General features: G+C 43.8%; 2 protein-coding genes and 2 non-coding genes across 6 annotated transcripts in view; 2 read left to right on the top strand and 2 right to left on the bottom strand.

The window, feature by feature from the left end:
- The window catches only part of LIN9 (lin-9 DREAM MuvB core complex component), an 88,867-nt gene extending 75,841 nt beyond the window's left edge, over positions 1-13,026 (bottom strand). Inside the window, exons 1-3 of one of the 3 annotated variants that reach the window (XM_050757509.1) lie at positions 12,933-13,026; positions 4,527-4,559; positions 768-862 (exon numbers count right to left, since the gene is read on the bottom strand). In XM_050757509.1, coding sequence (XP_050613466.1) covers positions 768-770 — 3 coding nt within the window. In that variant the 5' untranslated portion in view covers positions 771-862; positions 4,527-4,559; positions 12,933-13,026. Of the gene's footprint in view, positions 1-767; positions 863-4,526; positions 4,560-12,415; positions 12,812-12,932 lie in introns of those variants that run through there. The other 2 variants (XM_050757506.1, XM_050757508.1) reach the window with 2 other exon arrangements.
- On the top strand, positions 7,576-7,675 carry LOC126945648 (small nucleolar RNA U13). Its single transcript, XR_007722509.1, has one exon. It is a non-coding gene; the product is annotated as a small nucleolar RNA U13 (small nucleolar RNA).
- The window catches only part of COQ8A (coenzyme Q8A), a 685,974-nt gene continuing 674,310 nt past the window's right edge, over positions 9,355-21,018 (top strand). Inside the window, exon 1 of the mRNA XM_050757548.1 lies at positions 9,355-9,368. The gene's annotated coding sequence lies outside the window, so the exon portion shown is untranslated. The remainder of the gene's footprint in view (positions 9,369-21,018) is intronic.
- On the bottom strand, positions 20,561-20,664 carry LOC126945582 (small nucleolar RNA U13). The gene has a single exon (XR_007722487.1). It is a non-coding gene; the product is annotated as a small nucleolar RNA U13 (small nucleolar RNA).

Genomic DNA, 21,018 nt, shown 5'->3' with positions numbered 1-21,018 from the left:
AGCGAGACCTCGTCTCAAAAAAAGAAAAACAAAAAGAAATTAAACCCACTCAGAGTCTTGATACTCTATAGTCCTGACAGGAAGTCCATTCTACACTGCCCCCCTTCCCTGACCACAAGCAGAGGAGGAAGGGAATGAAGATGATGGAATTGACATGTGAGGAAAGCCCCTCACATTCATTGTGGCCAGCTGCCCAGGCTACTGCGACTGCTGCTGTCTATCCCAACTCCAGGATTGTTTCAAGACAGACCCTTAAAACCTCCTGGCTACCTGGCAGGGCAGGAGAGAAACAGAGTTCCTAAAATCGTTAGTCATGTCAATTATATGCTCATCTCTACTTCCCATCTCTAAATGCACTTACCTTTGAGTTACACAATGATTTTTTTTCTTTTTGGCTATACAAGATTTTAATACCTTACCACTTATATATATATATATATATATATACACACATACATATTTTTGCAGGTACTGAATGAAGCCATGTAAAATTTTTTGCATATCTGATAAAATTTTAAGTTGTAGTTTTTTGTTTTTCCTATTTAAAGAAACTATTACACAATTACTGAACAAATGCTTAATGATGACCAGATCATCATTGGGTACAAATTAATTTATCTAAATAAGATCAAACAGTGCTTAATGACACATGAGGCTGGGAAAAAAACTTGTAAATTTTTTACTGTGCTGCGAGAATTTACACATGACAATAATACAGACAACTCAGCTATAATTATTCTAAAATGTAAGAAAAACTCACTCCTTACCATTTCCACAGCAGGGCTTGTATTCCTGCCTTTCCAAACAGGTGTTTTCTGTAAAGAACTGTACTTTTCATTCCATGTGTTAGATAAGCTTCCCTCTGTAATAAATAATTAATACTAATAAAATTTTGGCTTAGTTCAAAGGATTTCATACCATGAATACTGCCTTTTTCTTAACAGCCATATATCTAAAATATTTACCAATATGGAAAAAATATACTTACTATAATAATTTATTATAAATGAAAACGCTCTTCTGTATTTTTCTGTCAAACTCTCTAAATAATTTGATAAAGCAATGCATCTTGAAAGTATTAAATGTCCATACTGAAACATGTGCTTCTTTTTCTTTCTTTTTGGATTTTTAATAATTTCTCCATTCCAACTTGCCAAGAACTATATCATAAATTTTGGTACAATTCTGAAAGCCGGGGAATCAAAAATGGAAAAAGCCCTTTCTAACCTTGAATTTAGAGCACATTTTTTTTTTTTTTTTTTTTTTTTTTTGAGACGGAGTCTCGCTCTGTCGCCCAGGCTGGAGTGCAGTGGCCGGATCTCAGCTCACTGCAAGCTCCGCCTCCCAGGTTCACGCCATTCTCCTGCCTCAGCCTCCCGAGTAGCTGGGACTATAGGCGCCCGCCACCTCGCCCGGCTAGTTTTTTTGTATTTTTTAGTAGAGACGGGGTTTCACTGTGTTAGCCAGGATGGTCTCGATCTCCTGACCTCGTGATCCGCCCGTCTCGGCCTCCCAAAGTGCTGGGATTACAGGCTTGAGCCACCGCGCCCGGCCGAGCACATTTCTTTTTTTATTTTTTCTTTGTGTATGAGACAGTACTTGCTCCATCGCCCAGGCTGGGGTGCAGTGGCACAATCTTGGCTGACTGCAACCTCTGCCTCCTGGGTTCAAGTGGTTCTCTTGCCTCAGCCTCCCCAGTAGTGGGATTACAGGTGTGTGCCAAAACACCTAGCTAATTTTTGTATTTTTAGTAGAGACAGGGTTTCTCCATGTTGGCCAGGCTGGTCTCAAACTCCTGACTTTAGGTGATCCACCCGCTTCGGCCTCTTGAAGTGTTGAGATTACAGGCATGAGCTACCACGCCAGACTGTATTTAGAGCATATTTCTAAATGTTTTCTGATTTAATATGTGAATCACTTGATATATAAAAAGGAAATTAGGCCAGGTGCAATGGCTCATGTCTATAATTCCAGGACTTTGGGAGGCCGAGGCGGGTGGATCATTTGAGGCCATGAGTTTGAGATCAACCTGGCCAACATGGTGAAACCCCACCTCTACAAAAAATACAAAAATTAGCTGGGCATGGTGGCGCACCCCTGTAGTCCCAGCTATTCAGGAGGCTAAAGCAGAGAATCGCTGGAACCTGGGAGGCGAAGGTCGAAGTGAGCCAGGGTCGAAGCAAGCTGAGACAGTACCACTGCACTTCAGTATGCGCAACATGGCGAGTCTCTGTCCCCTCACAAAAAATGAAAAAGTAAATCAGCGTGGTTATTTCGTTTTCCTTAATTCAGAGAAATGTCTTCAGAGTTGTACATAACCAGAAAAAAAGTTGTATCAAATAGACATTATGATTACACACATTATAATGATTAGACATATTGTGAAAATAAAGAGGGGTGAGTTTAATTTTTGTAAAAAAGATGTTTATATAGAGGCATAGAAAACTAGGATGAATATACAAGATGGTTATTTTTATTTTCTTCTAGTGGCTCATCAGCATTTTCTCATTTTTTCCGTAAGAAATACATAATACTTATATAAATGTTTTTATAAAGATGAATGAGTGCCAGGTATGGTGGCTTACACCTGTAATCCCAGCACGTTGGGAGGCCAAAGTGGGAGGATCACCTGAGGTCAGGAGTTCAAGACCAGGCTGGCCAACATGACGAAACCCCATCTTTACTAAAAATACAAAAATTAGCCAGGTGTGGTGATGCATGCCTGCAGTCCCAGCTACTCAGGAGGCTGAGGCACAAGACTCACTTGACCCGAGCTGAGATATTGTGCCACTGCACTCCAGCCTGGGCAACAAAGCAAGACTCAGTCTCAAAAAAAAAAAAAAAAAAAAAAAGGGAGAGAGAAATGAGTTTAATATTGGGAGAAAAAGAATAATGGAATAATTTTTAAGAATCGCAAAAGAACAGAAGTGGGATGGAGTTGATCCTGCTAGGCAAAGAAATTGGGGTGTTCTGGAAGACAAGTGGTCTCCTCAAGCTAGAAGGATTTAATTTGGTAAATCACCAATCCAAAGAACAATATAGTAGCTTTAAAAACTAAAAGTACTAATGAACCTTTGAGAATATTTAACTTGGTTCCAAATTTATTGACCTACTAGAATCTTAATCAAGAGGTAAAATTTTAAAGGAACTGTGTTAAAAGGGTTAGTCTAATGTACCTGCCAAAAGAAATAGTGAGACCAAGGAACATGTCAAACTTTTTCTTAGAATGAGAAAAGTACTATCATTCTTTTATTTCAGGGCATTATTACTTAGAAAGCAAGATTTTTTTTTTTTTAATTTGAGACAGAGTCTCACTCTGTCACCCAGACTGGAGTGCGATGGCGCAATCTCGGCTTACGACAACCTCCGCCTCCCAGGTTCAAGCAATTCTCCCGCCTCAGCTTCTCAAGTAGCTGGGATTACAGGTGTCTGCCACCACTCCCGGCTAATTTTGTATTTTTAGTAGAGACGGCGTTTCACTATGTTAGCCAGGCTGGTTTCGAACTCCTGAATTCAAGTGGTCCACCTGCCTCATGAGGCCTCCCAAAGTGCCGGGATTACAGGCATGAGCCACCGTGCCCGGTGAAAGCAAGACTCTTAAAAATAAGCTATTACAGGCCAGATGTGGTGGCTCATGCCTATAATCCCAGCACTTTGCAAAACTGAGGCAGCAGGATCCCTTGAGTCCAGGAGTTCGAGACCAGCCTGGGCAACAAAGTGAGGCCTCCTCTCTACAAAAAATAAAGAAATTAGCTGGGCATGGTGGCATTTGCCTGTGGTCCCAGCTACACAGGAGGCTGAGGCAAGAGAATCACTTGAGCCCAGGAGGTCAAGGCTGCAGTGAACTGTAGTCACGTCACCGCACTCTAGCCTGTGTGACAGAGCGAGACCCTGTCTCAAAAAATAAATAAACAAAAAATCTGCTGGGCACAGTGGCTCACGTCTGTAATCCCAGCACTTTGGGAGGCCAAGGTGGGCAGATCACTTGAGGCCAGGAGTTTGAGGCCAGTCTGGCCAACATGGTGAAATCCCATCTCTACTAAAAACATAAAAATTAGCCAGGCATGGTGGCACATGCCTGTAATCCCAACTACTCAGGGGGCTGAGGCACGAGAATCACTTGAACCTGGGAGGCAGAGGTTGCAGTGAGCCAAGATTGCACCATTGTACTCCAGCCTGGGCAACAGAGAGACTGTCTCAAAAACAAACAAACAAACAAACAAACAATTATGCTAACATATAGCTCAGCACAGTTGTTTAACAAATGTTTTTAATCTAAATATTTATGGAATGTTTAATTAGAAAAGTTTTTAATCAATAATTTTAGAAATTTTTAAAAACAATTTCTAACAACTGAGGATCAATTCTCCTATAAAAGCATATTTATTTAAGGTTATCAGTGAAAACCAATACTGAAAAGCTACAATGAATCATAACTTAGAAGGAAAAGGGAAACACTATATCCAGATGAATTTAATGAATTAGACTTTTAGCTATGGTATACCTAAAAATGCGATACTTCTTACCTTTTAAACTGACAAGGGCTTTTGCTGAAGAACCTGAAATTAAAAATAAAACAAATCAGTAATTATTTCATAACCAAAGTAAGAGAAAAAGACTTTGGTTTGGGGGTAAAAGTGATCCATTTAGTTTTAGTAATACTGAGTTTGAAGAGATGGTGGAATGTGCAATTAGAAATATCTAGCATACCATTCAAACTATAAACCAGAACTCAGATAAAGAAAGAACTGGAGAGAGACATATGAGAGTCTTGCTGAAGTTGTGAGAACTGGAGACCATTCCAGGAGAAGAAAATGAAGAAAGAGAAGAAAGAGCAAGAGTGGGGACAGAGGTAATTTTGGATCCTCATCCAGGTGTGCTGTGGTGCTGGAAGAAAAGAGAAAGGCAACTGACATCTACTGAGGCAAAGACTGACGTGGTAATGGAGTGGGAAAAACAGACAATGGAAATGATTCAGGGACTGTCATAGCAAGCGAAGTCTAGAATGCAGGTATATGCAATACTTCAAGATTTAAGCTGGAAAAGGGAATACAGAACGGCCAAGAGGGGCTGAAGCTGGAGGGGTCCACTGGATAAAACAAACTCTACTGTACATTAGAGGCCAGGTGTGATGGCTAACAACTGTCATCCCAGTGCTTTGGAAGACCAAGGTGGGAAGGATCGCCTGACGCCAGGAGTCTGAGACCAGCCTGGGCAACATAGGGAGATCCTGTCTCTAAAAAAAAAATTTTAATTCACTGGGTATGGTGGCACGTGCCTCCAGTCTCAGCTACTCAGGAGGCTGATGTGAGAAGCTTGCTGGAGCCTGGGAGGTTGAGGCTGCAGTGAGCTGTGACCGCACCACTGCACTTCAGCCTGACAGACAGAGTAAGACTCCGCCTTAAAAAAATAAAAAAGAAATTAGAATAACAAGGAAGCTCCTCATACACGCAGAATCTAGACTCAATCTATATTATTAATAAACAACAGGGGATTCTGTTGCAGGTAACCCCCTTTGAGAAACATCAGGCCACAGGTTCTGGTGTGAATGAATGATAGGATCTATGGGTAGGGAAAGTAGAAAAGTCAATAGAGAAAGCAGCTTTTTGAGAGCGAGAAAGCACTAAATTTAAAAATCTCAGAACTGGATGTATACATTGCAAAGTCCAAGTCATCTGAAAAATAATAATTAAGGATGATCTCAGGGGATTAAATAAAAAAGAACATGAACTAGGAACAAAAATCAGAGAGGACAGATTAATCCTCTTTGCTGTTTAACAAAAGCAGCCGTGATTTACACCTCCTATAAATGGGTAACAGACTTAAAATGAGAAGCAACAGATAAAGTATGGCAGTTATGAAACACTTCATCTCAGATCCTTAAACACTCTGCATCTCTGATCACTAAACTTCAACTGATTTGTTCCTCCACAGGTCAGTATAAGAGACTTGTAAAACAGACACCTATTAGCATTAAAGACACTTATTTTCACTCTACTCTCTTGCCTAGATGTGAAGAATAGTTAACAGGACACCATAACAGCTTCCGTATGGCAAATGAAGCTTAACGACAAAAGGCAGTAAAGTCATGGGGGTGAATGACACAAAATCTTGCTAAAAAGTCTCAAACAACGCAATACAACTGTAAAGCAGCAACAGTAGATAATACACACATCTGTTTACCAACAGATATGTAGTGCATTTGAGAAAAAGTAGTAACCATTCACTCACTGAATATGTAGAGTCCTGATGGCATGCCAGTCCCTACCTGCTCTAGGCAATGGGAATACAACAGCAAGCAAAACAGTCAAAGTCCCTGCTCTCATGGAATGTACATTCTAGTGATGGGAGACAAACAAAAACAGCTATCGAGTCATGATAAGCACTCTGGAAAAAATAAAGCAGAAGAATATGCAGGTTGGGATGGGGGGGAAGGAAAACTATTTGTATATAAGGTGTTCATGATTAGCTTCTATGAAAGGTGATGTTTAAGCAGAGAGCTGAAGAGGTATAGGCCATAAGAATATCCATTCCTGCTCCATGAAGGCAGGAACCGTATCCTGGGGATTCTGACCAATCACCTTTAACCTTTTTTCCTTTTCCTTTTTTTTTTTTTTTGAGATGGAGTCTCACTCTGTCACCCAGGTTGGAGTGCGGTGGCGTAATCTCAGCTCACTGCAACCTCCACCTCCCAGGTTCAAGCAATTCTCCCTGCCTCAGTCTTCCAGGTAGCTAGGATTACAGGTGCATGCCACCATATGCAGCTAATTTTTGTATATTTAGTAGAGAAAGGGTTTCGCCATGTCGGCCAGGCTGGTCTCGAACTCCTGACCTCAGGTGATCCACCCAGCTTGGCCTCCCAAAGTGCTGGGATTACAGGCGTGAGCCACCGCAACCGGCCCTTTTTCCCTTTTTCTAGATGCAGGATAGCATAGTGGTTAAGAAAACAGGTTCTGGCCGGGCGCGGTGGCTCAAGCCTGTAATTCCAGCACTTTGGGAGGCCGAGACGGGCGGATCACGAGGTCAGGAGATCGAGACCATCCTGGCTAACACGGTGAAACCCTGTCTCTACTAAAAATACAAAAAAAAAAAAAAAAAAGCCGGGCGACGTGGCAGGCGCCTGTAGTCCCAGCTACTTGGGAGGCTGAGGAAGGAGAATGGCATAAACTCAGGAGGCAGAGCTTGCAGTGAGCTGAGATCCCGCCACTGCACTCCAGCCTGGGCGGCAGAGTGAGACTCCGTCTCAAAAAAAAAAAAAAAAAAAAAAAAAAAAACAGGTTCTAGGTTGAGACTAGCTATGTTTGAATCTTGGTCCTGACACTTTCTTGCATGTTACCTTAAGCCAGTTACTTTGCCTCTCTGTGCTATTGTTTCTTCATGTGTAAAATGAAGATTAAATGAGTTAATACACGTAAAAGTGCATAGAACAACTAATATATTACAGTTAATTTTGATATAATGCCGTATTATTTTAAGCAATCAAAAAATAGGTTAAGAACATGGATTTTTCAGTCAGGTGAATCTGATTAAATTAGAATCTTGCTCTAACAAGGTGTTCATTAATCCAAAGATTCTACCCTTCGTAGTTCATAAGCATGATGATTGGGTTTTCATACTCATGTGTGAGATGTGTCTCTCAAACTTTGTGAAAAGTCAGCACATGACCCATCTGATGTGGAAAAAACATTTTATTGAATGCCTACCATAAGCACTGTTAGGGGCTAGGGTTACCCCAAAGAACAAGACAAACAAAGCCTCTGCTCTCAGGAAGCTTAAACTCTAGTAGAAAGACATATATATAATAAACAAGTACATAAAAATTATAGTTCATGAAAAAGGAAATAAACAGGGTGTTATTGGTGGGGAGGGGGGAATTACTCTAAGTACGAACTACTTTACTTTTGAGTACAAATGGTTTCTCTGAGGAGGTAACATCTAAAAAACTAGCTGTGACAGAGGAGGAAATCAAAGCTATGAGTCTGGGCAGAACAAACAGGTTAAGTATTAAGAAGGGAGGAGGGGTGACTGTGCTTGCATAGGGAAGAATAGTATGAAAGGTCAGAGGTAAGCCAGGTGTTATGCATGGAACTGGGAATGCAATTAGGGAGACAGAAACAATACCTGCTCTGATGGGGCTACTAACCAATCACATAAACAAATACAAAACTGCAACTGTTAATAGCTGTCACTAGGAAGTTACATAGCAATACAAAAAGATTTAAAGAAAATGGGCCCTGGCCTGGCACAGTGGCTCACACCTGTAATCCCAACACTTTGCGGGGGCCAAATGACTTGAGGTCAAGAGTTCGAGACCAGTCAGGTTCCACTAAAAATACAAAAATTAGCCAGGCTTGGTGGTACACACCTGTAATCACAGCTACTCAGGAGGCTGAGGCAGGAGAATCGCTTGAACTCTGGAGGTGGAGGTTGCAGTGAGCCAAGATTGCACCGCTGCACTCCAGCCTGGGTGACAGAGCAAGATTCCATCTTTAAAAAAAAAATAAAGAAGATAGGCCCTGCGTGGTGGCTGAAGCCTGTAATCCTAGCACTTTGGAAGGCTAAGGCAGGAGGATAGTTTGAGGCCAGGAGTTTGAGACCAGTCTGAGCAACATAGGGAGACCTCCTCTCCATAAAAAATAGAAAAACAAAAACAAAAACCTTGTTGGGCATGGTGGTACATGCCTGTGGTCCCAGCTACTGGGGAGACTGATGCCGGAGGATCTCCTGAGCCCAGAAGATCAAGGCTGCAGTGAGCCATGATCATGCCTCTGCACTCAAGTCTACACAACAGACAGAGACCCTGTCTCTTTAAAAAACAAAAAACAGATTTAAAGAAGACATAATTTAGTCAGGGAGGATGGGAAATGGCTCTCTGAAGAAGCATAAAAGGGGATCTAAAAGATAATTACAAGTTAACTGAAAGTAAGGGGGGTGTGAGGGGTTAGCATTCCAGGTTGAGAGAACAGCATGTGCAAAGACCCTGGAGAAAAGGGGAGACTGGTGAGTATAGGGAATGAAAAAGGTCCAATTTAACCCAAAGGGATAGAATGAGGGGACAAGTGGTACGACATAAAGCTGAGAGGTAGGGAGCAGCCAGACCACAAAGGGTCTTACAGCTACTAAGGGTTTCTAACAGGAGGATGTCATATATTCATTTTGAAAGGATCCCACTCGCTTTGTGTTTGTGGGAAGGGGGCTGAATTAATAAGAGGCTGAGGTAATTGGTAAAGAGAAGAAATAGTGACAGTTTGGGCTATGGTGATGGTAGGAAATGGGTAGAATTGATAGATATTTAGAAGGTAAAATGTACAGACTTAGTAAAGGCTTAAATAGGGGAAGTGAAAGAGAGGAAAGTGGCCGGGGGCGTGGTGGCTCACACCTGTAATCCCAGCACTTTGGGAGGCTGAGGCGGGCGGATCACCTGAAGTCAGGCGTTCGAGACCAGCCTAGCCATGGTGAAACCCCGCCTCTACTAACAATACAAAAATTAGCCAGGTGTGGTGGTGGGCGCCTGTAAACTCAGCTACCCAGGAGGCTGAGGCAGGAGAATTATAGAACCCGGGAGGCAAAGGCTGCAGTGAGTTGAGATCACACCACTGCACTCCAGCCTAGGTGACAGAGCAAGACCCTGTCTCAGGAAAAAAAGAAAAAAGAAAACAAAAGTGAGAGAGGGAAGTGTCAAAGAAAATCTCTAGGTTTCTGCCCTGCCAGCTGAATGCACAGTGGAATCATTCGAATCACTGGAAGTATCTGTCATGGGGTAAGACTGAGGTGGATTTTAAACTCGTGCAGTTCTAGGGGCCTTTGAAGCATCTAAGAAGAAATGTGAAATAGGCAAGAGATATCAAGAAAGGGAGCTCAGGAAAGATCTGGGCTGAAGATAGCCTTAGTTTCCTCATATAAAATGTGAGTACTTACGTCAACTGAAATGAAGATTAAATGAGCAAATACATATAATATCCTTTGCATGGCATCTGGTTCATAGTAAATACTCAATAAATGGTAGCTTTGATTATTGATAATGTTATATTGACTACTGAATAATATATTGGCTAGACTCCTTGACTAAATGTGGCCAAAAAACATACTGTTATTTCCAGTATCAAATTGAAATTGCTTTTCCTTTTCAAGACCCTCCTCCAGTTTCATTAATAATACCTGTTACTTTGCATTAATTCCATATAAATTAAGTATTTATGTATACTTGATTTGTGGCACTGTATAACAAAGAAAGAAAATCCCTGGTTTCAACAAAGCTGAAGTCTGGTTAAACAAGACATACACACGAATACACATCAATGTACCAGAGATGTCACAAAGTAATATAAATGATTAGGTTATATTAATTTGAAAGTGGAGCTGGAATTTGAACCCTAATATAAATCCCAAGTCCCTACAAAGAACCACAGTAAATTCTCAATAAATGTTGGATGATATGAAGCAAATATTCCCAACGGCAGTTGTAAGAAAGCCACGTAAAACACCTCTCATTACAACAGAATGACTGCAGTAACCAAAATAGGAGCTCTAGTGATTGTGACATCCAAGAGGTGATAAGACATCTTTATGATAAAGATACCAAGGATGACGAAAAACATTTTCGGATGACAAGTACACTGTGCTTAGTAGGTCCACACTCATTTGGGAGCATTCAAAGTCACAATCAAGGCCAGCCACGGTGGCTCATACCTGTAACCCCAGCACTTTAGGAGGCTGAGGCGGGCGGATCACCTGAGGTCAGGAGTTCGAGACCAGCCTGACCAACATGTAGAAACCCCGTCTCTACTAAAAATACAAAAAAATCAGGCGGGCGTGGTGGCTCATGCCTGTAACCCCAGCTACTCGGGAGGCTGAGGTAGGAGAATCGCTTGAACCCGGGAGGTAGAGGTTGCAGTGAGCCGAGATAGCGCCATTGCACCCCAGCCTGGGCAATAAGAGTGAAACTCCATCTCAAAATAAATAAATAAATAAATAAATAAAATAAATCACAATCAGTTGTATTCTACAAATAAACAATACAACTCATGACTGGTCAATAGCTGTTCCCTATCCAATACAGTGGCTACTAGCTACATGTGACTATATAAGTAAAATTCAAAATTCAGTTCCTCCATCACTCTAGCCACATTTGAAATGTCCCGTATGGCTAGTAGCTTGGCTACCCTATTGGCCATCACAAAAGAGAACAGTTCCATCACGGACAAAGTTCCTTTGGTACTTAGTGCTGCTCTCTATCAAATTTAAAACACAACACTTTTAATACGACTTTTCACCAGCTTGGCAACTTGAACTTTTATTTTAACTTTATAACTTATTAAGAATACATGACCTCACAAAGAAAATGGAATCGGTATGTTGAGTTCTCTTTTTCAAAGTCCATTTGCCTTGTGCATAGATAGATTCAATAGTGATTGAGCCTTTCACAAATATGTATAAACTGAATAGTGAATGTGGATTCAGGACTTTTTTGTAATTAACTAACATATTTGCCTTTTCATATAATTTATGCAATACTGTAAATTACAAAAGTTCCATTGCCCTTAAACTATGGAATTGGTGCTTTTACTTACTCAACACAAGTGAGTATACACGTCTTAGATGTCAGGGTGAGTAAACACGGATAGGTGAGGCAATGCCCTAGGGTGGGTGTCAGGCAGGGTACTGCACATGTACGCTGTGTTGGTCACATCCATACATAAAGGTACCTTCATGGCTCTTAAGACACATATAGAATAAACTCTGCGGGACGGGGGCTACCTGAACACTGAGTATCCGGGCTGGATGATCTCAGGAAAGGTCCACAGCCACCTGTGGTCCCAGGGGAAGGGGCCAACCCTCTGACACGGAAACACTTCCAGGGGTGGACACACCGGTGGGGGGGCGGGGAGGACAGTGAAGATCACAAGTGCCCGTAGAGGCAGGAGCTGTGACAGGACAAGATCAGAAGCTGAGGCAAGAAGAAGGGGCCGTGGACCACACCGTGCCCAGCCCGAGCCCTCCCCCGGCCCCGGGACAGGCGAGTTACATAACCCCGGCGGGCGTCTCTCGGCGCTGGGCGAGTGGTGCAGGCGGCGAGGACAGCCCCCGCGCCCGGGGGCCGCTCTTCCCCCCACCTCGGCTGGGGGCCGGAGTCGGGCCAGGGGAGCAGCCACCGCCTCCGCCTGGCACAGGCTGGACTCCCGGGCTCTCGGTTTCCGGCCCTGGCGCTCACACAACCCCAGAAACCAACACACAGACACCATAACAAAGGCGGCGACGCGGCGGCAACACCGGAGTGGGAGGACTAGGGGACCACAGTGGGGCTGGCAGTCAGCCCACCTGCCCAGCGGAGGGCACGGCCGTCCGTCCCGGCCGGTGCAGCCGTGGGGCAGGCAGCAGGCGGGAAAAGGCGGGGGTGCTTTGAGGTGCTACTCACTCTCGTCAGGCAACTGGTCGAGCTCCGCCATCTTGAACGAGCCGCGCCGCTTTTTCAAAGGCTGCCCGCCGCGGTGCATTGTGGGGCGGAGACTGTCTTTGCGAGGGAGGTTCGAATGCGGAGCTCGCTGCCCGCGGCGCTGCGCCGCGCTGCTCCCGCCGCGGCTGGCTGAGGCGGGCCGGGCTCCGCCCGCGCCTGCCTGGGGAGGAGGTGCCGCCGAAGGGGGGCCGCACCTCGCCCCTCCGCCGCCGCCTCCGGCCGAGCAGGGCGGGAGGAAGGGAGAAAGGAGGCCGCGCGGCGAGGCCCGGCGCCGGAGCGCTGGGGGAGCAGCACCAGCTCCGGAGTCCCGCCCGGGCCCCGCTCCAGGCGCGTGTTCCGCGGCCCGCGCTGCAGCTGCGGGAACTGCAGGCTGTTTGTTCCGAGTGGAGAACTGGAGGGAAGCCCTGGCAGGGGGAAAGAAGCCCTCTGTTCTGGGACGCATTGCCCGAGGGGGCTCTACGCAAAGTGAAATATTCACGGTTCCCGAAACCCACATTGCTCGGGCGCCTCCGTCCCCTCACTTTTCCCGAGAGCGCCGGCTGCAGCAGCCCACTGCGCGTGGCGACGTCCGGGACTCGGCCCCAGCGGCCCCTCGCCGGCCGGGCACGCCTTTCCCGAATGTTGGAAGCTGAGCTGCGTGCAGCGGGGGAGCGAGACCTTGAGAGGTCATGAAGTTGGTCATTTAGGCCGACAGCTAAAGAACTGTTCTGCTCAGCTGTTTCATCCATTCGACACTAGATCGTGCAGTGGGCTGGAAGAGAATTAGGAAAGGAAAAACAGGAGGCTTCGAGAGGATACAGAAAGGAACAGTGACACTACAAGGTGATAAACTACCTGATCAAATGTTACGATGATATTGGACGAGAATTCAATGAAATTGAAAGAAGCCCTAGGAAAAAAATTCACAATATCTGTAACACTTTCCAGTAATAAAGCACTGGTGCTTTTCAAAAATTCATTTAACAAATGTCATTGAGCTCCAGTCCTTTTCTCCAGGAATTTATGGGTTTGGAGGAATGGGACCGCTAAGCAAACTCGGGTGAATCCCAGGAACTACAAAGTTAAAAGGCGGTTTACTAAGATGACACAGAGGCCCGCCCAGGCTAAGGAGTTGAACTTGCTTAGTGCACTGGAGCAGTGGAAAAGTCGGGTTTTACCTAAAGATGGGGTATGTTTCTATTTGTGTTTTCGAACAAAAATATGGGAAATGGATTGGTGGGGGACAAGATGAGAGCCTAGAAACCAGTCAGGAAGAAGCTTATTTGGGGCATACAAAGGACAGAAGAGAGATGACTGCACTGGTAGCTAGAGAGGTGCAGAGGGTGGGCTCTGGAGCCCCAGGGCCTCGATGGGAAGAATCCAGATGGGCTGTTAGTTGTATAATCTCCGGCACGTTGGTTTCCTAACCGAATTCTCTGTGCCTCAGTTTCTTATCTGTAAAATGCAAGTAACAGAGTTGTTTTGAGGGCTAAATGATTTGATAGATGTAAGGACCTTATAATAGCTGCTAACACCCATCAGTTAGCCACTACCACCACCATCACCACAGCATAGGCAGTATTAGAGAGAGGTGGCAGCATGCACTCCACATTTCAAGACGTGGAAAATAAAGGATTGGGTGAGTCACTGGGTGTGAGGAGAAGGAAGTCTCATTGCTGATGCCAGCTTTGTGCCTTGGGTAACTGGGTGCTGCTATGCTAAGGTAGGAGGGAGAGCAGGGAGGGTGAAAGTTCAGTTTTACAAAGTAATCCTTCAGAGCTAGCTTAACCTCTCCTTTGCCTTCTAAACACACTCTGATCTGCTCTCTAAGAAGATTAAAACACTGGTCCTTGTTGTCAGCACCTGGGGGGCGGGCTGCAGCAGCTTGCACTTCACTATCAATTTGGAGAGGAGAGCAGGAAAAGGTCAGCCCTTTAAGAATGAAAGAATAGAAATTTAAATATGAGAGGCCGGGCGCGGTGGCTCACGCCTGTAATTCCAGCACTTTGGGAGGCCGAGACGGGCGTATCACGAGGTCAGGAGATTGAGACCATCCTGGCTAACACGGTGAAACCCCGTCTCTACTAAAAACACAAAAAATTAGCCGGACGTGGTGGCGGGCGCCTGTAGTCCCGGCTACACGGGAGGCTGAGGCAGGAGAATGGCGTGAACTCGGGAGGGGGAGCTTGCAGTGAGCCGAGATTGCGCCACTGCACTCCAGCCTGGGCGACAGAGCGAGACTCCGTCTAGAAAAAAAAAAAAAAAAACATGAGAGGTTATGAGTGGGAGAAGCAAAAGCCTTGTGTGAATGTCATGATGGTCAAGGTGTCATTAGACCAAGGCAAACCTGGTTTTATTATGAGGCAGTTTTCATGTACACGCAACAACACAACTACTGTTTAAATCAATGTTTTTAGACCCTTCCCCGATAATCTGCCTTTTAAACAAAAACTCTAAGTGACTCTTCTCATAAATCCAAAGCCTGAAGCTGTATCCTAGCCCCAGATCTAGCACTTAGCTGTGTGATCGAAGCCAAGGCACACCTAACTCTTCAATAAGGTTCGTTATTGAATATTTATGACAGATGTTACAAGGATTGGCTTACTTGATTCTCCCAACAACCTGGTAATTTGTCCAAAGACAATGGCAAGCAAGTACTAGAAGCAGGAATCTAGCCCACTTTTCGGTGCCTCAGTGACTCCCTCTGTGATGGGAGGATTACACGTATGTTTTTGTCCATTTGTGCTGCTATAACAAAACATCTGAGACTGGGTAATTTATAGAGAATTTTTTTTTTTTTTTTTTTTTTTTTTGAGACAGAGTTTCGCTCTTGTCACCCACACTGGAGTACAACGGTGTGATCTCGGCTCACTGCAACCTCTGCCTCCTGGGTTTAAATAATTCTCCTGCCTCTGCCTCCAGAGTAGCTGGGATTACAGCTGCCTGCCACCACTCCTGGCTAATTTTTGTATTCTTAGTAGAGAGACAGGATTTCACCAGGTTGGCCGGGCTGGTCTTGAACTCCTGACCTCAAGTGATCTACCTGCCTCAGCCTCCCAAACAGCTGGGATTACAGGCATGAGCCAGCGTGCCCAGCCAACAACAATAATTTATTTATCACCGTTTCAAACGCTGGGGAAGTCCAAGATCAAAGTGCCAACGTTGGCGTCTGGTGATGGCAGCTCTCTGTTTCCAAGATGGTGCCTCATTGCTCCATCCTCTGGAGGGGATGCATAATGTGTCCTCACATGGTAGAAGGGACAGAAAGGCAAGAAAGCACTTCCATCAACCTTGAGCCCTTTCATAAGGGTATTAACCCCATTCACGAAAGCAGAACCCTCATGACTTAATCACCTCCCAGAGGCCACACCACTTAATACTGTTGCATTGGGGATTATGTTACAATTGAATTTGGGAGGGAAAACCATCATTCAAACCATAGCAACATGCGACACGGGTATTAAATTTCCTGCAATCACTTATTCCCATTTAAAATGATGTGACTGTGTGTGTTGTTTGCTTTTTTAAAAAAACAAACCATGGTATGGATAAGGTCATCAAGTCGTGAAAAACCTAAATAAAAATACACCATAAGAAACATCTCATGTACCTCATAAATATATCCACCTACTATGTACCCATAAAAATTCTAAAAAATTTTTAAAATACCGTAAGAAAAATAAACATGGCCACATTTTAGAAATATCCGGTTTGACCATTTCTAGTCCTATGGTCTATTTATCAATTATTGGGTTGGATTATTTTTGTGAAAACAGTTGCAGTGACTAAAGATAAAACGTGTGTGTCGGGGGCCTGGTGCAGTGGCTCACACCTGTAATCCCACCACTTTGGGAGACTGAGGCAGGTGGATCACCTGAGCACCTGAGATCAGGGGTTTGAGACCAGTCTGACCAACATGGTGAAACCCCGTCTCTACTAAAAATACAAAATTAGCCAGGAGTAGTGGCTTGCGACTGTGATCCAAGCTACTGGGAAGGCTGAGGCAGGAGAATTGCTTGAACCCAAGCAGTGGAGATTGCAGTGAGCTGAGATCACACCACTGCACTCCAGCCTGGGTGAAAGAGTGAGACTCCGTCTCAAAAAAAAAAAAAAATAGTGTGTGTGTATATAATATGTGTGTGAATGTTTTTATAAATACTATTGATAAACTTTGGAATTTGAGTTAGTAATGAACAAATAAAGACAATTCAGCTTGCCTTGCTTGAGTATCTCAGCCAACAATGAGGTAAAAAGGCTCTCCAGCCTATACATATATATATTTTTAAGTTATGTTGCTGGTGGGACTCCACACTCAGCACTTCCTCTTCCAGCATCCAAGTACACCAGGAGTACTGATGGCCCCAGGATCTAGGTTCAAATTGCAGTTCACCTACTTCCCTTGTGTGTGTTCTTGAACAAATTACACTTAGTAGTAGTTTTTAGCTTTCTTCTCCCTTTCTTGAAGGGTTATTAGGAAGATTACATGATATATTATAAATTAAGTGCCTATCAAGATCTCTAGTGACTGTTGGTATCTTTCCTTAATGAGAACCCCTCTTTTACAACATAAATATTCTCAAAAATGTGCCCAATGGCCCTCCTGGTAATTCCCTTCAGAATCCTCTCCCTGAACATGTTCAGAGCAGTGGAAACAGGCACGAGGAGTGAGAGCAGAAGACATGGGTTCTAAGCCTTGCTTTACCTCTTGTGAGCACCATGATCTTGGACAAGTCATTCAACCTTTCTGCCTTTGTCTTTCCCGTTTGGGGAGTGAATATAACTACACTGCCCTATCTAGACCACAATGTGAGAATGCATGTCCATAAAATTGAGATAATAAAAGATAAAATTCTCTACATGTGCTAGATACTATGGATAACATCCAAGTTTAGTGGAGTTTAGTATGTTACACTACTCTAATGAAAACTATTACAAAACTTTTTAAAAAATCATATACAATACAAATGTGAAACTGATAATGAACCAAAGACCTAAATGTAAAAGCTAAACTATAAAAATTCCTAAAAGAAAACATAGGTGTAAATCTTCATGACCTTAGATTAAGCAATAGTTTCTCAGCTATGACACAAAAGCACAATCAACCAAAGAAAGTATAAATTGGACCTCATCAAAATTAAAAATTTGTGTGCTTCAAAGGACACTATCAAGAAAGCAAAAAGACAACCCTTAGAATGGGAGAAAATATTTGCAAATTTTATATCTGATAAAGCACTTGTATCCAAAACATTTTTTTTTTTTTTGAGACAGAGTCTCGCTCTGTCACCCAGGCTGGAGTGCAGTGGCCGGATCTCAGCTCACTGCAAGCTCCGCCTCTCGGGTCTACGCCATTCTCCTGCCTCAGCCTCCCGAGTAGTTGGGACTACAGGCGCCCGCCACCTCGCCCAGCTAGTTTTTTGTATTTTTTTTTAGTAGAGACAGGGTTTCACCGTGTTAGCCAGGCTGGTCTCGATCTCCTGACCTCGTGATCCGCCCGTCTCGGCCTCCCAAAGTGCTGGGATTACAGGCTTGAGCCACCACGCCCGGCCTCAAAACATTTAAACACATTTAAAACTCTGATAAGTTGATAATAAAAAGACAAATAATCCTATTCAAAAATGTGCGAAGGATCTGAATAGACATTTCTCCACAGTAGATAAGTCAATAAGCGCACAAAAGGCTGTTCAAGATCGTTATTATTGGGGAGCTACAAATCAAAACCACAATGAGATACCAATTTACACCCACTGAGATAGCTATGATAAAAAAGACAGATAATAACAAGTGTTGGCAAGGATGTGAAGAAATCAGAACACCATGTACTGCTATTGGGAATGTAAAATGGTGCAGCTGCTATGGAAAACAATATGGTGAGTCTTCAAAGATTTACACATGCAAAAGTACTATACTATTATGATCCAGCAATTCTACTCTGAATATAAATACCCAAAATAATTAAAAGCAAGGACTCAAATATTTGTACACCCATGTTCTTAGCAGTATTATTTCACAATAGCCAAGAGTTGGAAGCAACTTAAGTATTTATTGATGGATGAATGGAAAAAGAAAATGTGGTATATAAATACAATGGAAAATTATTTAGTCTAAAAAAGGAAGAAAATTCTGTCATATATGAGGGGTCTTAAGAAAGTTCATGGAAAATGCATATTATGAAAAAACTGGGCCGGGCGTGGTGGCTCAAGCTTGTAATCCCAGCACTTTGGGAGGCCGAGACGGGCAGATCACGAGGTCAGGAGATCGAGACCATCCTGGCTAACACGGTGAGACCCTGTCTCTACTAAAAAAAATACAAAAAACTAGCCGGGTGAGGTGGTGGGCGCCTGTAGTCCCAGCTACTCAGGAGGCTGAGGCAGGAGAATGGCGTCAACCTGGGAGGCGGAGCTTGCAGTGAGCTGAGATCTGGCCACTGCACTCCAGCCTGGGCGACAGAGCGAGACTCCGTCTCAAAAAAAAAAAAAAAAAAAAAAAAGAAAAAACTGGCCATGCATGGTGGCTCATATCTGTAATCCCAGCACTTTGGGAGGCCGAGGCAAGCAGATCACCTGGGGTCGGGAGTTCGAGACCAGCCTGGCCAAAATGGCAAAACCCCGTCTCTACTAAAAATACAAAAAATAGCTGGGCATGGTGGCAGGCGCCTGTAATCCCAGCTTTTCAGGAGGCTGAGGCAGGAAAATTGCTTGAACCCGGGTGGTGAAGGTTGCAGTGAGCTGAGATTGCATCACTGCACTCCAGCCTGGGCAACAGAGCAAGATTCCATCTCAAAAAAAAAAAAAAGGGGAAAAACTATGCATGAATTTCAAAATTTTTTTGCACAAAAATAAACTTCTACTTACTTGTTATAACATGTCTGAATGGGATCTAGTCTGAAACATCAATTTGAACAGAGTCGGCCGGGTGCGGTGGCTCAAGCCTGTAATCCCAGCACTTTGGGAGGCCGAGACGGGCGGATCACGAGGTCAGGAGATCGAGACCATCTTGGCTAACACAGTGAAACCCCGTCTCTACTAAAAATACAAAAACTTAGCCGGGCGAGGTGGCAGGCGCCTGTAGTACCAGCTACTCGGGAGGCTGAGGCAGGAGAATGGCGTGAACCCGGGAGGCGGAGCTTGCAGTGAGCTGAGATCTGGCCACTGCACTCCAGCCTGGGTGACAGAGCGAGACTCCATCTCAAAAAAAAAAAAAAAAAAAAAAAAAAAATTTGAACAGAGTCCCTTTCAGAGCAACATAAATTCTGCTAAAATTGAAGCAAGAACAAACATCAGTGGTGAAGCTTGATGGTGGACAAATGGAAGCTTTACAGTGAAGCTTGGGTGGAAGAATGATGAAATTGATGCTCTTAAAGCAAACTAAATATGGCCTGAGAAGAAGTCCATACTTCTATATTTGAGTCCTTGTGGACTAACTATAACCTACTGTAATAGGCAGACAAGATTAAAAACTTAGGAGTATGTGCCTGTAACAATCGCTGAGTCTTGGCCAATCCCAGCAGCCATACTTCAACCACTCATAGACTGCTGAGTGTTCAAACTGTGTTCAAATAAGGCAAACGTCAACCTGTAACCAATCCAGCTGTTTCTGTACCTCACTTCCGATTTCTGTATGTCACTTTACTTTTTTTGCCTACAAATTTGTTCTTACCATGAGGCACCCCTGGAGTCTCTCTGAATCTGCTGTAATTCTAGGGGCTGCCCAATTTACGAATTGTCCATTGCTCAATTAAACTCCTTTAATTAGGCTGAAGTTTTTCTTTTAACAATGATTTGCAAAAAGTTTTTGAGGATGATGCACCAAAGAATTCAGCAGTTTACAAATAGATAACTCATTTTAAGAGAGGACAAGATGATATTGAAGATGAAACCTGAAGCAACAGAGCATCCACATCAATTTTCAAGGAAAAAATTAACCTTATTTGTGCCCTAATTGAGGAAGACCAATTATTAACAGCAGAAACAATAGCCAACACCATAGATACCTCAATTGGCTCAGTTTACACAATTCTAACAGAAAAATTAAAGTTGAGCAAACTTTTCATTTGATGGATGCCAAAACGGTTGCATTCAGGTCAGTTGCAGACAAGAGCAGAGAACAGAGCATATTTTTTTCCTCCCATATCAGACAGGTAATGTGCCGATGTTGTAACAAGGTTCAAGGGTGGGACACCTCACAAATGAGCATGAACACGCAGTCATCGTGCTCAGCAGCTACAAAAGGATTGAGCAGAGCTTTCAATGGAAATTTTAAACAAGTGGGGTCAGGATCCTGAAGCACTTCCTTGAAAAATCATAACAGGAGATGAGGCGTGGCTTTACCAATAGGATCCTGAAGACAAGGCACAATCAAAACAATGGCAACCAAGAGGTGGTCCAGTCACAGAAAAAGCAGACCAGTCAAGAGCAAAGGTCATGGCAATAGTTTTTTGGGATGCTTGAGGCATTTTACTTTTTAACTCTCTGGAGGCCCAAAGAATGATAACATCTGCTTATTATGGGAGTGTTTTGAGAAAGTTAGTCAAAGCTGTAGCAGAAGATGCCTGGGAAACCTTCACTAGGGAGTCTTTCTCTGCCACA

The sequence above is a fragment of the Macaca thibetana genome, chromosome 1, assembly GCF_024542745.1.
Source record: "Macaca thibetana thibetana isolate TM-01 chromosome 1, ASM2454274v1, whole genome shotgun sequence".
NCBI lineage: Eukaryota > Metazoa > Chordata > Mammalia > Primates > Cercopithecidae > Macaca > Macaca thibetana.
The sequence above is the reverse complement of the archived record's forward strand: the minus strand, read 5'-3'. Positions and strand labels throughout refer to the sequence as shown.